The sequence below is a fragment of the Agelaius phoeniceus genome, chromosome Z (genome assembly GCF_051311805.1).
Source record: "Agelaius phoeniceus isolate bAgePho1 chromosome Z, bAgePho1.hap1, whole genome shotgun sequence".
NCBI lineage: Eukaryota > Metazoa > Chordata > Aves > Passeriformes > Icteridae > Agelaius > Agelaius phoeniceus.
In genome coordinates this window covers 91,764,277-91,785,073 of record NC_135303.1, presented here as the reverse complement: position 1 = coordinate 91,785,073, position 20,797 = coordinate 91,764,277, and the positions used below count along the sequence as shown (strand labels likewise).

At 44.2% G+C, this 20,797-nt stretch overlaps 1 protein-coding gene across 1 annotated transcript in view; it reads left to right on the top strand.

Annotated features, from left to right (window-relative positions):
• The first annotated feature begins 251 nt into the window (after positions 1-251).
• Positions 252-20,797, top strand: part of LOC143692272 (lipoxygenase homology domain-containing protein 1-like) — a 37,425-nt gene continuing 16,879 nt past the window's right edge. Inside the window, exons 1-4 of the mRNA XM_077172198.1 lie at positions 252-261; positions 549-663; positions 10,480-10,560; positions 11,354-11,538. Of these exons, the coding sequence (XP_077028313.1) occupies positions 252-261; positions 549-663; positions 10,480-10,560; positions 11,354-11,538 (391 nt within the window). The remainder of the gene's footprint in view (positions 262-548; positions 664-10,479; positions 10,561-11,353; positions 11,539-20,797) is intronic.

Genomic DNA, 20,797 nt, shown 5'->3' with positions numbered 1-20,797 from the left:
GGCCTTCCAGGTCTCTTCCAATTCAGGACACTCTGTGATTCTCCTCACGATTTACCATTTTGTCTTTGGTAAAATCTCCATAACAACCAAAATGCAAAATTCCTGGCTGTAGCGATGTCCCAGCTTCCATACAAATATCTTATCAGAGCAAACAGGAAAGCGTGCATTGCATTGACGTGTGCATAAATGAAGAGTGGCTCAACAGCTTTAACACTTCACATAAATTCATCTGCTCTATGTAACACATGCTCATGCGTTATGGTAGGGCAGGCAGCATGTTCACAGAGAAGTGTTTTATTTGCAGCAAAGTCCACCCTAACCCAGTCCCTCTCTGCCCATGTAAAGTGTCTCCAGCAGTTTTGTTTGATGTGATGAATTTCGACAGCTGGGTTCACTACGCCCTGTCCAAGAGATGGGTTTGTTTGGGCAGTGGGTGCATAGATCCATCTCTAGGGTGCGTTTATCAGCTCAGGTTTGGTGATGACTTGGATCTACGAAGGGTGAAGGCTCTCTCCTGTTGTCCTGATGTTTCTTTTCTCTTTCCACAGTGTACGAGGTGGTGACAGTGACAGGAGATGTCCGGGGAGCAGGAACCGACGCCAATGTCTTCGTCACTCTCTTTGGAGAGCACGGCATCACTCCCAAGACTCATCTCACCAGCAAGTAAGTGTCTGAAAGGAAGTCTGTATCTTTGAGGCCTGCTCTTCAGGGACTGTTAAAGCATTTTGATGAAACATAATATCATGCTGATGAGTGTGGAGGGAATAAATCTATACAGTATTTTAAGATCACCAGGGAAATCTGAATTTTTGCCATTGCGTATTCCGTACCCAATCCGTTGCAAACCTGCATTCCCTTCTGTAGGTGGAAATCCATGTTACATAAGGCTCATATTTGCAAGGTGTGGGGATATTTGCTTTTCTTAGAGCTTAATTTTGGAGCTCCCAAATTAGGAGCTGAGCATATTCATTGCTTGTTGAAGTGGGCATGATGGGCTGTATTCCCATGCCTAGATCCCACAGAGGTCTCCATGCTAGTCAGGTACAGACAGAAGTGTCCCTGAATGATTCTGAAGAGTAACTCAGTGGGTTTGAAGTAATGTTGATAGATAACCACCTACAACCAGCCATAGGAAATCTGAGGCAAGCAGAATTGGAAGAATTTTAGCTGACTCCTAATTTAGACTGCTCCCATCCTATCTGCTGTGTGCCTTGCTGCACACCACTGTAGTTGCACATCTAAAGGTGCTCTATTTTCCTCCAGCTGATGTCAACACCATCCTATGGATGTGTCTTCTCATTCCTTATCAGCATGTTGAACTTAGTAGGAGCTATATTTTATAAGAACCTATTAAGATGCTTTTGACTAAATAGCTTTTTTTTCCTTTTTATTTTTAATTTTCTTTAATTTTTTTTTCTATTTACAAAATGAGCATCAGGGTCAGCAGGTGTTCATTTCCCATGAAATTAAGATGACTTTTAACAAAGTACCAGCTCTGCATGTACTAATCTCCCCTTAGCCAGGCAATTGCACTAAGATAAATCAGAAATCCCTTCTCCAGAGGGTCTGGGAGAGGCTGTGTGTCTCTGTTCTTATTGTTTTGGTTTTCTTGAAAATGTGTTTCAGAATTATTAATCCTGTGCTAATGTCACACGGTAACTTCACATTTTCTCCATTTCTACAGCACCGACAAGAGGTACCTGAAGCTATTTTAAATTTTACCCTCAAAAGAGCTTCTCTTCCCAGTGAAACACCTCAAACATGAGAGTCTGTAAAGAAAATGATATGGGAATGGTAAAGAAAATACATGAAATTTCAGCCCTGTTTGCCATATTTCAAATTCAGAAACCAGAGCTAGGAGAAGGAGTTCTATTATCCCAGAAACACCAGGGAGAGCTTCCTGATTGTATATTTTATGTCTGTGTGAAAAGCTTTGGTTTTTGTTGTGTGATTTTCATCCAGACATCCCATCAAACTTTCGAAGTGGAATGTCCTTTTCTCTGATGTAACAGACAAGGAAATGAGGCAAGGACCTAAAAGGAAACATGGTTCCATTGCAGGTCAGTGACAGAGCTGGGAGCAGCAGCAGCAGCTCCACTGGGGGAAGAGCTTCTATCCTCCAAACCTGCCCTGTAGTATTTGGCAAAGCCATCAAAGCAACATCTGCTTTCCAGGGAGTTGTCCTGTGGTCAGCACTTACATAAATAGCCATTTCATTGGGAAAGCGCTTGTCTGCTTGAGGCTATGGGAAGCACCCAAATATTACCCAAAAAAATTAATAAATAAATTCTATGCCCTTTAGAGAAGTCAAAATATGTCCATCAGCTGTGGCATTAAACATGCTGCTGGCAGTGCAGGTGGTCTTTGCTGGCACTTGGGTTAATGCCTCCTCTTTCCTCCTGCTCTCACCACTTTTATTTTGCGAAAGGGAAAAAGAAAGGACACACAGAGATTATTTTAGGCTGCAGCAGCAGCACTCTGAGCTTGTTTAGACCTGAGTTAGCCTTTTGGGCTTGGTCCCTGTTGCTGCAGTGAGCAGATGGCTGAGGTGTGGAAAGCAAGGATGAAAGGAGCCAACCTTCTGCAGTTCAGGGCTCTTGAAACTGGTCCCACAGGAGGTGACTGCTAGAACTGCAGCCACAGCTTTCCACTGGGGGTTTCCCAAACATCAGCAAAATTTCTGCCTCTCTAAGCAAAGTCTGGCACTTTACAGTGCTCCATCGAGGAACGGTGAGGAAAAAATCTAGTCTGGACCTAGGAGTGCCTTCAGACCCACTTAATTGATATTCTTGTCTCCTAATTATGAAGAAAACTGTGAAATAGTCAGTTTGCCCCTCTCCTCCCCAAACTTGTTATGCAGCTTTGTGAATATGGCAAAAGGATGGAATCTCATGCATCTTTCAGCTAAATGTTTACATGAGTTCACTTATGACTGCAAATGCATGACATTTTATAGGTGTTTACATTTCCTCATGTATGACAGACAGCTAAAATATCATGCATTGCCTAAAGATGGTACTACCACTTCACCTTCTGGTTAAAATGGGTTTTTTCCTGTTTCTTTCCTGACTGTGTGCTGATAGTGAAAGACATGACTGTCCAGGTCTTTTTGTCATGGGCGGTAAGGGGAAGACATGGCAAGGTGATGAAATGTTCTGTGTTTTTAACGTTGGCCAGCAATATGGTAACTGTGAAAGACACAAATCTCTGCCATGACTGGTCAGGAGGAGCATCCATTCTGGAAGTGACAGCACTCAAAATCTGAGCCAAGAGCTGAGTTCCAAAGGGGGGGGCTACAAGAAAGGACATGGAGTGACAAGACAAGGGGGAAACTGCTTAAAAATATCAGAGGTCAGGGTTAGGTGAATACTAGAAGGAAATTCTTGGGCTATGAGGATGGTGAGGCCCTGGTATAGGCTGCCCAGAGAAGCAGGGGCATGGATATTCCAGTCCAGGTTGGATGGGGTTTGGAGCAACCTGATATAGTGAAAGGTGTCCCTGCCCATGGCAAGGGGTAGAAAGAGATGGACTTTAAGGTCCCTAAGGTCCCTTCCAACACAAAAATCTTGTGATAATGTGATTTATTTTGGAAAAGAGGTTCAGGCAAGTAGTTGAGTGTGGCTGGGATGACTCCTCCTTTGCAGTCTGTCTGCCAGTTTGGGAGGACTCTGTCACTGGTGCTGGCAGAGTGCTGCTAGGGCCCAGAAGCTCTTGGCAAAATCCCACCTCAAAACCCAACCCATGCAACTCTTCAGTTCCCCATTCACCACCCTGCACCAGGTACAGCTCAGCCAGAAGCTAAAAGCACTACCACAAATTAATTTCTTTCCATAGGCACCATCAAGGACACATGGGTGAACGCCAAGGCTTCGCTTGGTGGCATTTTGGCAGCTGTCAAAACTTTTCCCACAGGTGTGAATTAATCCTCTGTGGTCCAACTCTGAGCAAAGAATGCTCCACAGTATTTTATTTCTCCATGTTCATGTGCTTCCCATCAGGCTGAGGCTTGGGAAATAGTACAGCACTCAGCTGGGAGTGCCACTGCTGGCTCATTCACAGTTTTTAGTCCAAATCCATGTTTTCCTTGCTAGTGTGACTTTTCAGTGTTAGGCTTACTTGGTCCAGTTGGGGACAACTGCAAATAATATCACAGAGAGGTTTTTAACTTGAGGAAAAAAAAGGAGAAAGAGTTAAGAGAAGATTTAGCAGCTATGGTAATGTAGAAGAAGGATGGAATAATTGGTGACAGCTGGCTTTCTACTGAATTTGATGACAGTACAGAGGATTTTTTTTAAATTTCTGATGCTGAAGACAATTAATTGGCAGTCACTTCTACCTGATTTTGGGTGACTATACAGAGTTTTTTCTGTTCCTTAAGCCACCAAATACATATGAATTGCAGAGTATGTACAGGGTAGTCTTTAGAAGATGATAATGCTTGTAGCCCTAATACAGTTAAGGTAAAAGCCCAGTGGAAGAAGATCTGATTTTGTTTTTTAACCTCTCTGGAATAAATGAATAAATACAGGAAAGAGAGCTTATTTACTCTGAGCAGTTAATAAGTTAGGAAGGGTTAGATAGTTGGTACAGAAAGAGCTGTTCAGATTAGGAAGGGAACAAACCCCAAGTGCAGACGGGGAAGGATTCTCACCTTGTTGCCAAAATGCTGCTTCAGTGAGGAGCTGTGATCCTTTTCCTTTAATGCCACAGGAGGTTTCCCATTTTACAGCTGTTTATGTATCTGCCTGTGCCCTGATTTATGTCTGTACAATTCTGCAGCACTTTCAGTGCTCTCTAAAGACTTAATGGTCTGGGACAGCGTTAAGTAACAGCGTATTTTGGAGTCTGTATTCACTTCTGAAAAAGAAACTAAGTGGGTTTTTTTTTCCTCTCTCTTGCTCAGCCTTATTGGACAGCCTGTGTCTAGTATTTCAGGAATAAAATGCCTGAGAGAGTGCTTAGACTGAGGTGTTGAACAACCTAAATGTAAGAGTGAGTATAACTGGCATATGTATAAATTATAATCCACCAGCAGCTATGAACACAGCAGCTGGTGGTACAACTACAAGGAAGGTCAAGCCTTAGAGAGAAAAACAGGATTTTGCTTAAAATAGCCAGACTTTTAAGGGAATTCAGCTGTTAGAACCAGGTCCCTGCAGATCAAGTGCCAGCTGCATTTTTCAGACTGTAAAACCTGGCCACTTTTCCCCTTGGGATGAGAGTAAGGTGTATTCCTGGAACAAACTCAACCATTCTGTCTTGCTCAAAGCCCTGCCCCAACTCACGATGAGATGAAATGAGATCCCAACTCATTAATGTCAGTCTTAAAAATGCCTGAGCTCATTCTCATTGAAATTTAAAAATATTTCTCCATGGGAAGGGGATGAAAATTTTCAACAGACTAAAATTTTCCTCAATCTGGCAAAGTGAATGCAATTAAAAATGTTATTTAATACTGGGAAATACTGAGCAAACTTTGCACTGTTCTTGGTGGCACTGTTTGCTTTGCATACAGTTGGTCTAGAAAATAATAGCCAAACTGCAGATAACTAAGACATCCCCATGCACAGCAGTGGGGTTGAGAGAAATTATCTTTAAGGTCTCTTCCAAACCAGGACATTCTATGAGTCAATGATTTTATGATAAAGTATAGCTAAGATTATCTAAATTAAACACCACTACTTTATTTTGTTTATGCAAATCACACCACCAAAGATGAAAATATCTGATATTAAGATGATGCTGCTCCATGCAGTACACAGTGAAGGAGCACTTACTCAATGTCTGTAATTAAGGCTGTCTGAATCTGTACCTGGAATGCTTATGGATAAGGCAGAGCCTGCGTGTCCTATGGCACTTTGTAAAGTTTTGGGGTGAATTCAGACTCCCACGGTTTTGGCCTGGTGTGTGGCTCCTGGCTGTCATCACTCTGCTACAGCCCTGAGCAATTCATCCCATCCAATTAAACCCTTTCAAGTGAGGCTGTTTTTTCACCAATTTTTTCAGTGCCTGCTGAAGCAGGATTCATTCTGCTGGTCGATAATGTCCTTGCTACAGACACTGGCAGTGACTGTGCTTTTCTGCTGGTTTCTTTTCCATCTGGAGTGGTTTTGGACGTATGCTGCCTCACGTGGTACTCCCAGCCACCTGCTGACTGATGCTGTCAGCTCCATGACAGCAGCCTTGGCTAAATATTTGCAGACCAAACTCCCTGGAGTATTTGTTGCTCCAAGGAGGAGGTTAATGATGCTGCTATTGGAGCTCTGTGCTAAGAGCTGCTCTGGTTTGAACATATGGGGGATTTTTTTTTTTTTTTTTGTAGTTAGTTTGTACATGACAATGTCCTCTCTCCAGGAGTGATCGATAGTGGATGTGTAGGGAGGGACAGAGGGATGAGGCCAACACATTGTCAGCATTTTTCCAATACCTTTTGCATCTTCTGGCAAGATGCCACCTTAGCCAGAGGCCTGATAACACAGGTTCACACAGCCTGTAATGTGTATTAGACAACCTGACGATGAGGGAAGCTGTCTGTGCTTTCAAGCCAGGAAAACAACAGGGACAGACCAGTGCTCATCCCTGACACCTTTTCATGGCATCCTTACAGACAGTACTGGCTGAAGGGTGGAAGGGAAACCCTACATGGAAACAGGACGTGGAGAGAGAACACTAGCAATTGCAAATGTATGGGGAAGGGAGCAGGGTTCATTGTGTGGTTTTGGGAAGAAATTTCCTTCCTGTCCCTCTCAATTCAGCTCTGACACACATTAAATTCTGGGGACAGCTCTGGGCCCTCAGGACAAGAGAGACCCTGAGGGGCTGGAGCGTGTCCAGGGCAGGGAACGGAGCTGGGAAGGGGCTGGAGCCCCAGGAGAGGCTGAGGGAGCTGGGCAGGGGCTGAGCCTGGAGCAAAGGAGGCTCACGGGGGGCCCTTGTGGCTCTGCACAGCTCCTGACAGGAGGGGACAGCCGGGGGGGTCGGGCTGTGCTCCAGGGAACAGGGACAGGAGCAGAGGGAACGGCCTCAGGCTGGGACAGGGGAGGTTTTGATTGAATATTAGGGAAAATTTCTCCACCAAAAGAGCTGTCCAATGCCAGAACAGGCTGCTCAGGGTGGTGGCGGCAGTCCCCATGCCTTTAGGGTTTTAAAAGCCACGTGGATGTGGCACTTTGGGACATGGGTCAGTGGTGGCCTTAGCAGTGCTGTGGGAATGGTTGGACTTGATGTCCTTGGAGGACTTTTCCAACCCAAATGATTCCGTGGTTCTGTGGCATTCTACACTGCCCACCCATAGTGCATAAGAAACTCCCCATACCTAGCAGGTGAACCAAGTAGCATTTATTTTTTCCTAGAGAGTGTCAGCCTTTAGGATGGTTTGGGCTGTGCGACCTTCCAAAATCATCCCCGATACTCAGCTCCTCCAACTGCTGCTAAACATCCATGGCAGGAGCAGGCAGACCTGTGGGCAGAATTTCAGGGAGATGCAACCAAGAACTGACTCTCTCTAATGGTTTAATGAAGCATTTTTAAAATTTTGTTTGAACTGATATACAGAATAACGCTTTGGGCTTTGTGCAGCCCTTAATCCCTGGTGCTTCTGCTGGCAGCTCTGTGTGTACAAGGCATTTTCAGGTAAAACACCGAATGCAAAGGCAGTTTAAAGGATTGTTAAGCAGGGATTCAAAGCTAAATTGGCTTAGGTTACTCCATCACTGCTGAAGGTCATTATTTTTATGCCTCTGCTGTGATCAGTATCCAGGTTTTCTGTCTGTTCTTAAGAACTAACCTGTGAAAAGGGTGCTGTTAGGTGATCAAAAGGGAGGACTGTTATCTACAAACACTCAAAGTTTCCATTTCAAATGTGACTTTTATTTAGGTGGTGGGTCAACTCTTTTTAATTCACCTTCATTAAAAAAATTTACTTGTACAAATGTTTGTTTTATGTACTTTTGCAAACAAAACTGCATTATAGAGGCTTTCTGGTTATCAACCCATCAAGAAGTGGCAAAACTCTCATAGCACTGGCTCTGTTGTCTGTGCCCATGGCCTGCAGAGGAGATGAATGCAGGGATTTAAAAATGCTACACTCGAATATGTACCAGTTCTTGCAGACTTTTAGCAGCACCACTAACCCAACCAGGGAACATAGTGTTCTGAAGGATTGTACATTTGCAATCCTTCAGAAGAGCCACAAGCAGTGCAGCCTGCAGGCAATTACTCAGCTGAAAAAAATCTGAAAACAGCTTCAGATTAAAAAACATGAAATTAAATATATATATATATCTATAAGAATTTTGTATACTAGTCTTTGATGAAGCTCCTTGGATGTTTCTTACAAAGCAGTTGGGAAAAATGCTGCAACAGAACATGGAAAAAATAGAGCTTCTAGAGCAAATCAAATATGTCAAAATAAACAAACCCAACCAAAACATATTTCTGGAGTTGCTCTGGCCTGTTATTTCAGATTAATGACAGGGCTCTAGTGAAATTCAGAAGATCCTTATGGTCTAAAATCCCTGGGTTTGAACCCAGTCAAGCCTGAACATTGCAAATTTAGTGCTGCAATTTCCAAGTCATATTTTTCCTGCTTTATTTGTCACCAGGGCTGTGCAAGCCAGTGTGCCTCATTGTTTGGTGTAACAAGTTTCTTATGGTAATCTGGCTGAGAATGTCTCATGCTAGTCCTAGCCTGGACCAGACTGACATAGCCCAGCTGTAATTTCTCCTTTTCTTTCAGCCTTTCCTTTTTTTAGCCTACATTTCAGCGTAGCCATTCACTGTGGGATATTCCCTCACTCACTCCCTCCCCACGCAGTGCTAGAAGGAAGGACTGGATTTTTCTTTCCCATTGATGCTGCAGATCCATCTCAAGGGAAGAGACTTGTCAAAACTCTTCCTACCCTTCGACAGCAAGGCTTCCCAGGGGTTTGGCTCCTGGGCTGTGTCACGTTTTCCAATGCTTCCCCAAGCTGTTTAGGGATGCACTGTGCATCTGCTCAGTGGGCACTTCTGGATGCCCTGCAGAAGGAGGTTTGCTCCCCAGCATCCCCCCCAGCGAACGAGAGAGCCCAGCACGAAGGCAGGAGTGCCACGAACCAGCAGCCCGCGGGACTGGTGCACTGGGAGCTTCGGGCTGATTATTCTCACTTAATACTTCCATGGCATCTCCGTAGCAGTCTGCAGCACTGCATCGATCCCCGAGCCAATGCGGGGAGAAGCTGCTGTCATTACGATGCTCATTCAAGCCTGACAGACTAATTGCCTTGCACTCGCTGGCTGCTTTCACTCCGGCAGCCAGGCTGGGGGAGGCTGAGCCGGGTTTAATTGCCTCTTGTCTTCACGGCAAGGTTAACCATTTTAGCCTTTTCGTACACTGGTGTTGCGCCTGGCACGGGGTGTGAAACAGCAGAATGGACGAGGAGGAGGAGGAGGAGGAGGAAGGCTGGGCATGGGTTTAGCAGAACACAAAATGACCTGTAAGCAAGGCACACACAGGTCCTTCAGCAGCGTGAAGAGCAGCAAGCAAAGCCAAACCCCCTTGCTGGGATTATTAATATTCATTAACTTTCTGCGTGCAAACCTCTTGTCACCGTGGCTTTGGGCTGCTCGAGTGCTGTGGTTTCTTGTTCGTTTTAACACAGCTTCTGGGTTTTGCTGTGTTTAATCATCCGTAGCCATGCTTAGCAGCCCAGGGGAAATGGGGGCCCATCAGGGAGGGCAGGTGGGAGAGGATGCATCTTCAGAGCTTTGCCTTGATGTTATTCATAGTGTTTTCATGGAAAACACGAGCTCAGAAAAGGACAGAGCTGCTTGCCAAGGATGACGCTGCAGGCTAGAGGCAGAACTGGGAATTAAGTTCTACATCCCCTAACCTGGGCCAATAGACTTTACATTCTTGCACCTGTAAAATACAAGCTGCACATGTAACACCTCCCCAAAAAAGTCAAACTACTCCCTGCCTACAGTTGTTTTACTTGGAATGAGATGGAAATTGTAGGAGGAAGCACCAAAATTTCAGTAGTTGTTTAAAAAAGTGATGGGCCATGGGCCTGGAAAGTTGGACGTGGTTGGATGCTTTTATTTCTGGCTGAGTCCTGGGCAGATCTGTGGCCACACAGGGAACTTGCTGGAGCCCTTTGCCCCACCACCAGGAGGAGGTCTGCTTGATGCCTGGAGGCTAGGATGACAGGAGAGGATGTGTCTGGGAGTGGGACTCTGAGACAAAAAGCATATTGTGTTTCCCCCCAAAGCTTCTGCCTCAGCTTCTGGAAGAACTCTTGGGAGTCTGAGAAGGAAAAAAGTCTGCTGAATGTCAGTACCTAGAGCATCCAAAACCTGTCACTGGGGAGAGGGCACTGAAAACTAGGTCTTTCCAGCATTAAGAATGACACTTCTTTATCCTTACACACTAGCACTTGCGTGCCTGCTGTCAAGGCTGCTGGGTTTTTCACCATTCCTTTTGATGCATGTGCATTGCAGGAGCAGCACGGCCTTTGAGAGGAGCAAAACAGATGTGTTCCGAGTGAAAACCAATAACGTCGGACAAATAAAGAAAATAAGGTACCTGCACAACGCTGCTACCACAACACCTGCTCTGTGAGGTGCTAATAGGACGACAGGCTGTAGAGGTTTAAGCACTGCCATGTTTTATTCATTATTCCTTAACGTGCTCCCATCAAGGTGAAGTTAAGGGGTGGTAAAAGCTTGTTTACTGCCGAAGATTTGAACTGAAGTGTGAAATCACCTACGGTATTGCTTATAAGTATCCATGCTCCCCACCAAGAATTGTATTTCTGTCGTATGCAATCATGGAGAAAGACGTTTAGGACTGTTTTTATGTCCTGATGGAGGTAAATGGGGTTTGCCATCCACTTTTGCTAACTTACTGTAATGTAAATGATAATTATTATGTTTAACCGCTGTCTGACTGACTGATAAAAAATTTAAAATTACTAAGTAGTACAAAGAAAGCTGGGAAGAGGTGGTTAAAACAATGCAAGAGGAGAATAGAGCAGGAGGGGTACTGGGTGGGAAGGGAGTCCCTTATGTTTTAGATATGCAGTGCAAGGTGAATGAATGCATATGTTGAATGAATGTGGAGGTATGTTTGTGAGTATCTCCTTGCAGATAAAAGATTCACAGACTCACCTGTGATCTCTGCCCATATGGAAGGTTGTTATTTTTAATATACCCTGTAAAAGCACATAAGTTCCTTGAAACTCTTTGGATAGTCAGCCACAAACGGGAATTGTGCAGTTGCTCTAGCCTCGCCTAGTAAATAATTTTCCCCAGAATTATGGTGCTAGTAGCCAGTCTTAGCCAGAATACTGAAACAGGGTTGTTCTTCCTCTAGGATCGAGCATGACAACACCGGGCTGAACGCGGGGTGGTTCCTGGACCGCGTCATCGTCACCGACATGAACAGACCCCACCTCCGCTTCTACTTCCCCTGCAACAACTGGCTGAGCAAGGAGGATGGGGATGGGCTCTATGTCAGAGACCTCATTGGCAGCCTGAATCCCATGGATGTCCCCAAAAGTAAGGTTTTTTAAAAAAAAAAAAAAAAACACAACAAAGAACTTGGCTTTCTGGTGCCTTGTGGGAAAGGACAGGGTTGCTTTGAGATGATCTCATCGCATAAAAAGTAATTGTGTAGTCTAAGCTAATTTGAGTTTTCTTTATAGTCAGTGGAGAGAGATATAGGAAGATGCAAAATGACTCAAGAGGGTAATTTCTTCTTCCAGTGTTAGATCTGAATTTCTAGGGTGGGATAAATCACTGTTTGGAGAAGCTCCACTCATTCCTCGAGTACTGAGGGATCTGTGATGACAGCATTAAATTAGATTGAATACCTACATGTAGATGAGAGGCATGCTACCCTGGAAGATGTAGCTGGTACCCCTGTGTGCTCCCCAGAGAGGCAGCGTGGTGGCAGTCCTGTCCATAAAGTTAAGTGTTGCCAGTCTCTGGTGATGTCCTGCAGGATATTTCCACAGAGGACCCAACCCTTTCACTGTAACTCTGCACCAGTTTTGCTGTAACTCCACACTGGTTTTGCTGTATGTGTCTATGATACCCAGGCTGAGCTGGTGACTGTTTTTTTCAGCGTGGTTTTAAGCTAATGATGTTGAAATGAGGCTAGGACAGCTTGCACACCAGACATGTACTCCCAGGTTGGTACCAGCGTGGTGGCCATGCAGGGATGTATGGTGCATGAAACGTGAGTGATCAAGATGTGAAAGAGGAGCCAGCAAACCAGCCTCAGGTGGGATGTCAGCACTCCATCTGCAAGTGCTAATGAGGAAACAGAGTTGTGTGTTCCTGATAGACTCACCAGGGCATTGCTTCTTTCTGGGAGCCTAATTTTGGGCATGGAAGGGAAGGCCATCAGCTACAGGTCCACAGGGAAAGAGAGCTGTGTGGTTTGGTGCTAAAAAGAGGAAACTTGTGCTTTTGCCAGGATTGAATCTTATTGAGAATAATTAGTAGGCCTCTTGCAACAGTGTTGCTGACATTACCACTTAGGAGCAATTATTTGGTAAAACCAATTTATTGACAGAATTAAGCAGTGCTGTGAGCATTGATAGATGCTTTAGAAGGGCAAAGTATTATTATTTTTATTGAGGTCATGTTAACAGTGAAAGAATACACCAAATTGACCTGGAATTGTCGAGTAATTTTGCACTGTTGAGATACAACCTTCTAAAAGAGTGCTGATATGTTGAATATGTAAACATTAAAAGATGCAGCATGTGAGCTAGTATGCACAAATAATATCCATTGACAAGAAATGCATATTGGAGCATTTTAAAAACGCAGACATCCCCAGGGTGGCTGCCACAAGAGAATGAGATAACGTCTGGAGACGTTATCTGCCAAAAACCCACCCAGTTACTACTGGGGCTGTGTATGCTGAAGTATCTTGCTGCTTTTTTAATCAAATTGATTTGTGAAATGGAGAATCTAAGGACACTTGAGGGGTAGGAGGGCTCTGGAAGACAAAGTGTGTGAGTCAAAGCAATGTACGATTAAGGAGAGGTTCCCTTGAGGAGGAAGTCAACCATTCAATCTTAATAGATCTTTAAAAGACACAACACCTTATCCAAATTTATTAGTGCCTCTGCCTGGGAGAAATGATTCAAGGGAACGTGTGTGATTTCTTCCATCCTGTTCAACACCTGTCTCACAGCAGGAAAAGACTCATGGGCTAAACCCTCAGCTGGTACAGGAGAGTGCAGTTCCAATGAAGTTGCTGGAGCTGCTTTGCCTTTCACAAGCAGAACAGCCATTGAACTGCTCTCCACGTGCTTGGCCCGGGATAAATATGAGTAAGACCATCTCCGAAGCGTGAAAGAAGAGATTTAAGCTGGCGTTTGTCAGAAATGCATCAGCTCTCACCGCCTTTATCAGAGATAAAGCCCCGCTGCTGAGCGGCGCGGGCTGGGCCGTGCGCGAAGGCGGGAGCTGGGCTGAGGCCAGAGGCATGGGTGAAGGGTTGGATGCCTTCCAGATGGCAGGTCTGAATCTGTAAGAGGAGAGGGTTAGCTCAGCTATCTCAGGTTGCAGTTCCCCTTGAACCATAATTAATGAAAGATAAACATCCCCAGACTGCTGTGGTGAACTGTCAGCTGCAAATGTAAATGTATCTGAATTAATATGCCTCCCTCCGGATCTGTAAAGGTCTGAAATGAGATTGTGATATGATTTTTGTTGTACATACAAGTCATTTGCCCTGAATTTGATTGGGTTTTAGGGCATTTTGTTTTTTCTTTCCAATGGATTAAATAGTGATGTTTACTCTTTGAGTATTAATATTTTCTAGACCCCTAGATAATGAAAAATCATGTAAGTTTATGTAAGGAAAGATAAGTAATTCCCTCCTAAGTCTGTGTTCCCATTAGCAGTTCAGTGCCATATTCTTCTCCTTTCTAGTTATGTCTCTTCAATCACATCTTCAATCCATTTATTACTTCAGTTTTTCTTTGTAAACCACTCAGACACTGCTGTTGCCAAACTTAGCTTCATGCTTTGCTTTCATGCTCCATTTGCTGTCACAGTCAGGAATGTTTTTGGAGGGAATCAAACAAGTTTCCTCCAGGTTCCCTCTCCTGCAGCACCCTCAGCTTTTGATCTTCTCCCAGAGAACTTTCCCGTCTTTGTCATGAGGATTTACCTTCCTCCTTTGAACTGCTGGGACCTTCTCTGTGCTTTGTGTGGGAAGGATGTGGGCTTGAAAAAAATAAACTCCTTTTCTTTGTCTTTTTTTTGATTCATTGAAAGGGCATCTGAAGCCTATTTGAAGGGGGGCCGTTTGTGCTTGTACCAAAACTGACTAAGCTATGGGCAGACTTGGCCTCTTTCTTGGTGAGGAGCACAGGCCAGAGAGAAAATTCCTGCAGACTCTGAGTTTTGGAGAGGTTAATTTTAAGGGAAAAAAAAAAGGGGGAAAAAAGGGGATAATTTAAAAATGCAAAAAAGAATGTGTGGCAAAAAAACAGTGAACTATATATATATATATATATGTGTGTGTGTATGTGTATATATATATGTGTATGTATATATATATGTATATATATATGTATGTGTGTGTGTAAATATATAAACATATATAAATATATAAATATATACGTATGTATGTATGTATGTACGTACGTATGTATGTATGTATGTATGTATATATAGTGGAAAAAATGGACACACACACACTCAAAACCCAAAAGAAGAGTACTTTTCATGATCCAAATAGAAGTACCATGGATGTCTGACTTGGCAATTGCAGACACCTGAGTGATTGCATTTACTTATCCAAATGAAATGCCTCCTGTCAGGTTCCCAGTGGAATGCCACGCATTTCTCAAGGAGAACAGGTTACATCTTAAGTGTTCCTGCTTGAATGACCCTCTATTCCCTGTATTCACTTCCATGGCATCATATGCCCACAGGCCTTTGACAGGGATAGTGTCACAGATTCTTATTTACCCAGCAGCTTCTATTGGCAGCCTGGATTAATTTACACTACAGCTATTAATTACAAGGGAGGGTTATTGTTCAGCTTTGTGCTGCTTCACTTGAGTTTATGAAGCCTTAGGATTGTATGGCTGTGGCTGAGCCTTTGTGCAAGGGACAGGCTCAAAACTGGAGCCAGGAGCCGGTTTTCCTTTGAGTGTTGCCGGTTTTGGATCACTCTGAGGGTGTCTGATGTCCTGCCAAAGTGGTGGGGGTGCATTCATAACAGCTTGCAGCTGCACTGGGAGATCTACAGACCCCATGGAGGTGTAAAAGGACATGAAATTCAGAGGTCAGCTCACAGAATCACAGAATCCTTTATGCTGGATTCCAGGATCACAGAGTCCAACAGTTTCCCCAGCGCTGCCTGGCCCAACACTGACCCATGTCCCCAAGTGCCACATCCACATGGCTTTTGAACCCCTTCAGGGATGGGGACTCCCTGGACAGCTGTGGCAGTAACTGAAGTCCCCAGCCCCTTGTTTGATTCTTGCAGAGTGATCAGGAATCATTTGTACCACTCAGTGGACAGATCCCCATGTCCCCCACCCCATGGTGACTCTCATTTACCTGGACCTTGCCAACCTTTGCCTCATGGTGTTCATCCCTGCAGGTGGGACACCAAGGTTGTGTCTTCCTCCATCCCTATGTGTGATGAATACAGCTTTTCATCACCTGGCTGGCAAGCAGGGAGCCCTGAGAGCTGGTCTTCATGTGGGTTACAGGGTTTCTCAAGACATAATACCAAAGCATATCTGCAAGGCTGAGTTTTGTCCAGATTCATAAAAGATGCTGAGGTTTGGTCGGGTTAGATGACATGTTGTTTATCCAACAATAAAATTCTTTCCTCGGGGGGTGACCACAGGCATTTAAGGCTACTCAGCTGCTTGAGGCTGGTCTGGGCTCTGTGCAGGGTAACCTCCAGTTATGCTCAGAACAAGGGAAATAGATATTGGCTGTTCCTGATTTCCCTTGAAACCTCTCACTAATCAAACAATGCTCTGTACATGCTTTACTCCGAGAAAGCAGAATAATTAATTTGCAATGGGGATGTTCCCTCACTTGGTCCTTAAAATCATGCTCAAGAGCAGGGTGAGCTGAAAACTAATTCAGTCTCCTGTGCAATTCTATCTTATGTTAACCTGTAAAATTTTGGTCAAGTCTTTGCAACCTGCCTGTTGCAAATTAGGTTGAGAGCCAAGGACTGGTTTTCATCTGGCTTTTTGGCCATCAGCACCCTGAAATTATTTAGGATTGGACATGACGGGTTATAAATGTGCTTGGGACAGCAGTTCATGTCAAACTCTTCCAAGGCTGAATATTCCCAGTAGGACAGAACTGCATGTGTCACACCAAACTGAAGAACTACTTCTATCTCTACTATTTCGGGGTAAAGTTTAATCTTATTTGGCCTATTAATAATGAAAGTGAGGAGCACATTGGTGTGGCACACATCCTTGAAGGTGGAAGAATTCCAACGCAGCTACATTGTGTTTAATTTTTCCATATTTAAATGTGCTGAAAATTGGCCATCTATTGCTATTCTTTATTATCATTGCTATTATATTAAAAAAAAAAAGGATCACAAGTGGAGAGCAAATATAGCTGGTTTTTATCTGGGAGTGGGTCTTTTACAGTCAGACACAACATTTCTGCTTTGCTGAAACAAGAAGCAGTTTTGAAAGGGAAAGTTGTTGGCTGTGTCAATTCTGGCCTGATTTGGGGCTGATACATGGTGCATCTGAGAGTTTGCATGGATATATCCCAAGGGTAATGGCTGTGGAGTCACAATGAGCAGCTGGGATTTGGATTCTAGTAGAGGTGAAATTAGAGTGGTGAGATTTCCCTGAGTGCTTGTGCAGGCAGAGGGGGGGGGTCTTGCCTTTAAAACCATTAGAAAAATGTCTATGAAAAAAGCATTAACCTGCTCTGGGTATTCTCTGAGGTTTTCAGATCCACTATGACCTAAAACTCATGCATTTGAGCTGTGAATGTGAGCTTACTCCTTTGCTCTTTGGAGGATTCTTGGGTTAAGGCTTCAAACTTCATTGTCCAGAGTTTTAATGTTGGCTCTTGGCTGACTTGAAGGCTCATGACCACTGACCTGGCTGTGACTTGAGGAAACATCTGGAGCAGCAGGTGCTGCTGCACATGATTATTCGCTTTGAGTCCATGGCTAAATCCTTCCTTCCATCCTGGGATGTGCATGTCCTCAAGGGCTGGGCTGGATTGAAACTGAAACTGTGGCCAATATTTCCCAATGATATTAGAAGCTCAGGTAAGGAGCAGAATTTGGGGTGTGAGGCACCAGTTGATGATGCCCTGTCAGATTTGCAACCTCATTTTATAAAATGTTGGGCTTGAACACCAGCATTGGTCCCTCATGGATGAGACTTTATCCCTGGAGGGATTTAAAAGCTGTGTGGATGTGGCTCATGGGGACGTGGGTCAGTGGTGTCCTTGGCAGTGCTGGGGGAATGGTTGGACTTGATGGTCTTGGAGGCATTTTCAAACCTAAGTGACCCTTGGATTCCCCTGGGTTTTGTTCCAAAATGAAGTCACTCAATTTCATGCTTTTGGAAAATTTCATGACGGGTAAAATGAAAAAAGATAATTTCTAAGGACGCAGAAGTTGAGGAAGAGGGAATGAAATATTAATACGTGTTATCTTCTCATCAAAATGCATCTTTATTTGCTCTGAAAACTGGCAGTGTATAATCAGCACAGGAAAATGCAGATAAATATATTTATGAAATACATATGAGTTGTTTGCTTCTGAGTAATGGCGAGTACCCTCTGTGTGCAGGATGAGGCCTTGCTGCGTGGTGAAGCATTCAATAAACAAGGTTTGTGGAAGGAGTAACATCTTTTACCACCCATTTAAAACACTGTGATAAAAATTGTCATGCTACCTGGCATACTGAGCATCCAGAAATGTCTTTTCTTTTTGATCAAAAATACTTCTTTTGTTCTAAAAAGGACTTTACTTTCCCTACAAACTTTGCCCAACTTATTGTCAAAATGAGGGAGCTGTGGATATTTTACTTGCCACACCTTTCTTTTTTCCTGTGTTTTTTTTCTCTTGGCTTTTTATTTTTTTTCTAAAGACAGGCAAAAAGAATGAGAAATGGAAATGTAGAAATAAAAAGAAACACTAGTGGCTTGAAAAACACAAAAACTGCACAGAGACCTGAAACGGGACAGAAAAAGAGATTTGTAATTCACATAGAGAGAAAAGATTTTGGAGAGGCAAGAGTGTGTGGCTGGTAAATAGATCTCTGTGTACCCAATACAAAACAGAGAGTACAGCATGTTTTTGAAGACATGTGATAATTTTGACTAATTATGTCTATATATGGAAATTAATTCAGCTTCCAGTTTTGAAATGAAGTAACTTTTTTTAAAAGTTCTGATCTATTCAAAGCAAGACTGAAGTACAGAGTTAACAACATGATTTTCGACAATACCTTAAATTTATTATTATACCTTAAATTTATTTCTGAGCAAAAGTGTTTAAACCAAGAGGATATTCTCAACGATTTCTTCAATTTTGATAATAGCAGATGTGGTGAAAGCAGAAAACAGATATTTCTTTTGTGAAATATTTGCCTTTTTTTTTTTTAATGCACTGCCACCCTGGGGCTGAACTAATGAAAAATAATGATAAATCTTGGAGAATTAGATGAACAAGGATTTCTGCACCGCTGTCACAAGGTGGGTTGCCATGTGCTAAGCTCCATGCTTCTGCAACTAAACCACCATTGTCTCCTGAGCAAGGTCATTTAAAGCTCACTTCAAAAAGTCATCATCACTTTGAAGTCACAGTAGGAACATCAGTTTAGCATATCCTACAAGCAAAGCCTCCTGCATGTGGTAGATTGCCTCTCACAGGCCCTGCAGAGGGATGATCCAGGCTGAATCCTAATACATTAACTGTTTGGGTGCATGCCTTGCTTTCATGTAAGAGCTGCAGGAAATGGAGGGGAATCTCATGGCTTGTGGCCAGGGTGGGGAGGCCAAAGGGACTGGGTTCATCATGGGAGGGGCATGAATAGTGGCTGAGGGTGATGCAGTATTCGACAGAGCAGCACAATCAGAGTCACAAAATACCCGGAGGAGCACAGACCCCCAAGGAGCATCGAGTCCAAACCCTGGCCCTACACAGGACAACCCAAGAATCCCACCCTGTGTCTGAGAGCGTTGTCCAGACGCTCCTTGAATCCTTTCCTTATCCCATGCCTCCTTGAGTGACAGCAATAATATCTCTCAAGAACACACTTTTGGAGAGCTCTTGTGAGATTAAAGGAGTGCTGAACCAGGATCAAGGCAGCCCTGCAAGTTTGGTGCTGCCTCCAGTGACAGGAACCCCAAAGCCTTGCAAAGGTTCCTCAGCATCTCTCCCCTGCTAACACCAGGTTTTGGCAGAGGTGCTCACAGCCAAAAGGAACGGAATCACAGAATGCTTTGGGCTGGAAGGGGCTTCTAAAGCTCAGCTATTTCAAGTGCCCACAATGAGCAGTCGCATTTGCAACTAGACCAAGTCTCTCAGTGCTTTGCCAAATGCAAAACTCCTCCTTCTCCAGCACCCCCTGCTCCAGGTGTGCTTGTAATCTGCATTTCCAGTTTGAACCCTTGGTTAAAGATGCTGTTCCCCACCTCTGGAGGCACAACTTATTAACAAATGTAGCTGTCAATCACCCTTGAAAGAGATTAATTATGTTTGAGCTCTAAGCCAACACTTAGAATTTGACGCTTTTCTGAATGGGAGAAAAAAGAAGTCCTCTTTATCTGTGCCATTGCTTTGTGCAAGAGCAGGACCCAGTTTTGAGACAGAACTGGCTGCTGGTGAGCTTAGAGGAACCCCTCTGCTTTTACAGGGGGTGCTTTAGGCTCTGATTATATTTTGCTGTGCAAAGCTGTCTCTGGGGTCCCTGCTACTGTGCCACAAAGAGGTTTAATGGGTGGGCTGGCTGAGTTTTTCTTTCATTTGTAGAGACTCAGCTGCTGGATACACAAGACCAGCAGGACATCTCCAACCAGAAGGTCACCAGAAGCTAATGTAGGAAGAAGTTATTTTATCCTGGTGGGATGACCTCTCTGCCAGGACAAACAAGAAGTAAATTCAAATGTTTGCTGTGAATCAAGTGTGTTTGGAGGCCAGGTCCCAGCTTTGTCCCCTAGCCATAGGCTGTCTGACATTTTAAGGATGCTCTGACCCAGAACTCCGTCACTGAGGAACTTGCTGTCAGCAGTGGTATAAAGGAGCTTCCACTTTGACAAGTCAGTCCCTTCCATCAAGAAGAGGTTTTGTCAGACAGTTCCTGGTGGGCTGGATTGACTGACTCGATCTGACAGGCAGGAACCAAGGCATCTGGGTATTAAACCACCATCCTGAGCTGGTGCAAGGCTGTGGCACACTCAGGTTGAAACTGTACCTCATCTGCAGGTCCAGGAGCCTGCCTCTCCCCCCAGCAACAATTCTTTTCACACCAACCACAAAAGGATTCCTTTTCCAGCAGCAATTCAGAGATGGTAGCAGTACCTCTCCCCAGTCCCCCTGGCCCCTTTCCCCCAGCCCCTTCCCAAATCTGCCTGCTCAGTGCTGAGCAGCACAGGATGGATCTCCAGCACTGTAGCTCTCAGGAGCAGTGTGAAAACAGAGGGATAATTGCCAAGAGTTGCCTTATGAGAAGGATCCATCCCTGCCTACAGCTTGGTTCCTTGCTTTTAACCCCATGTGCTTTGCCTGTGAGGGCTGTGACATTTCCCAGATATTGGATGCTGCTGCCCT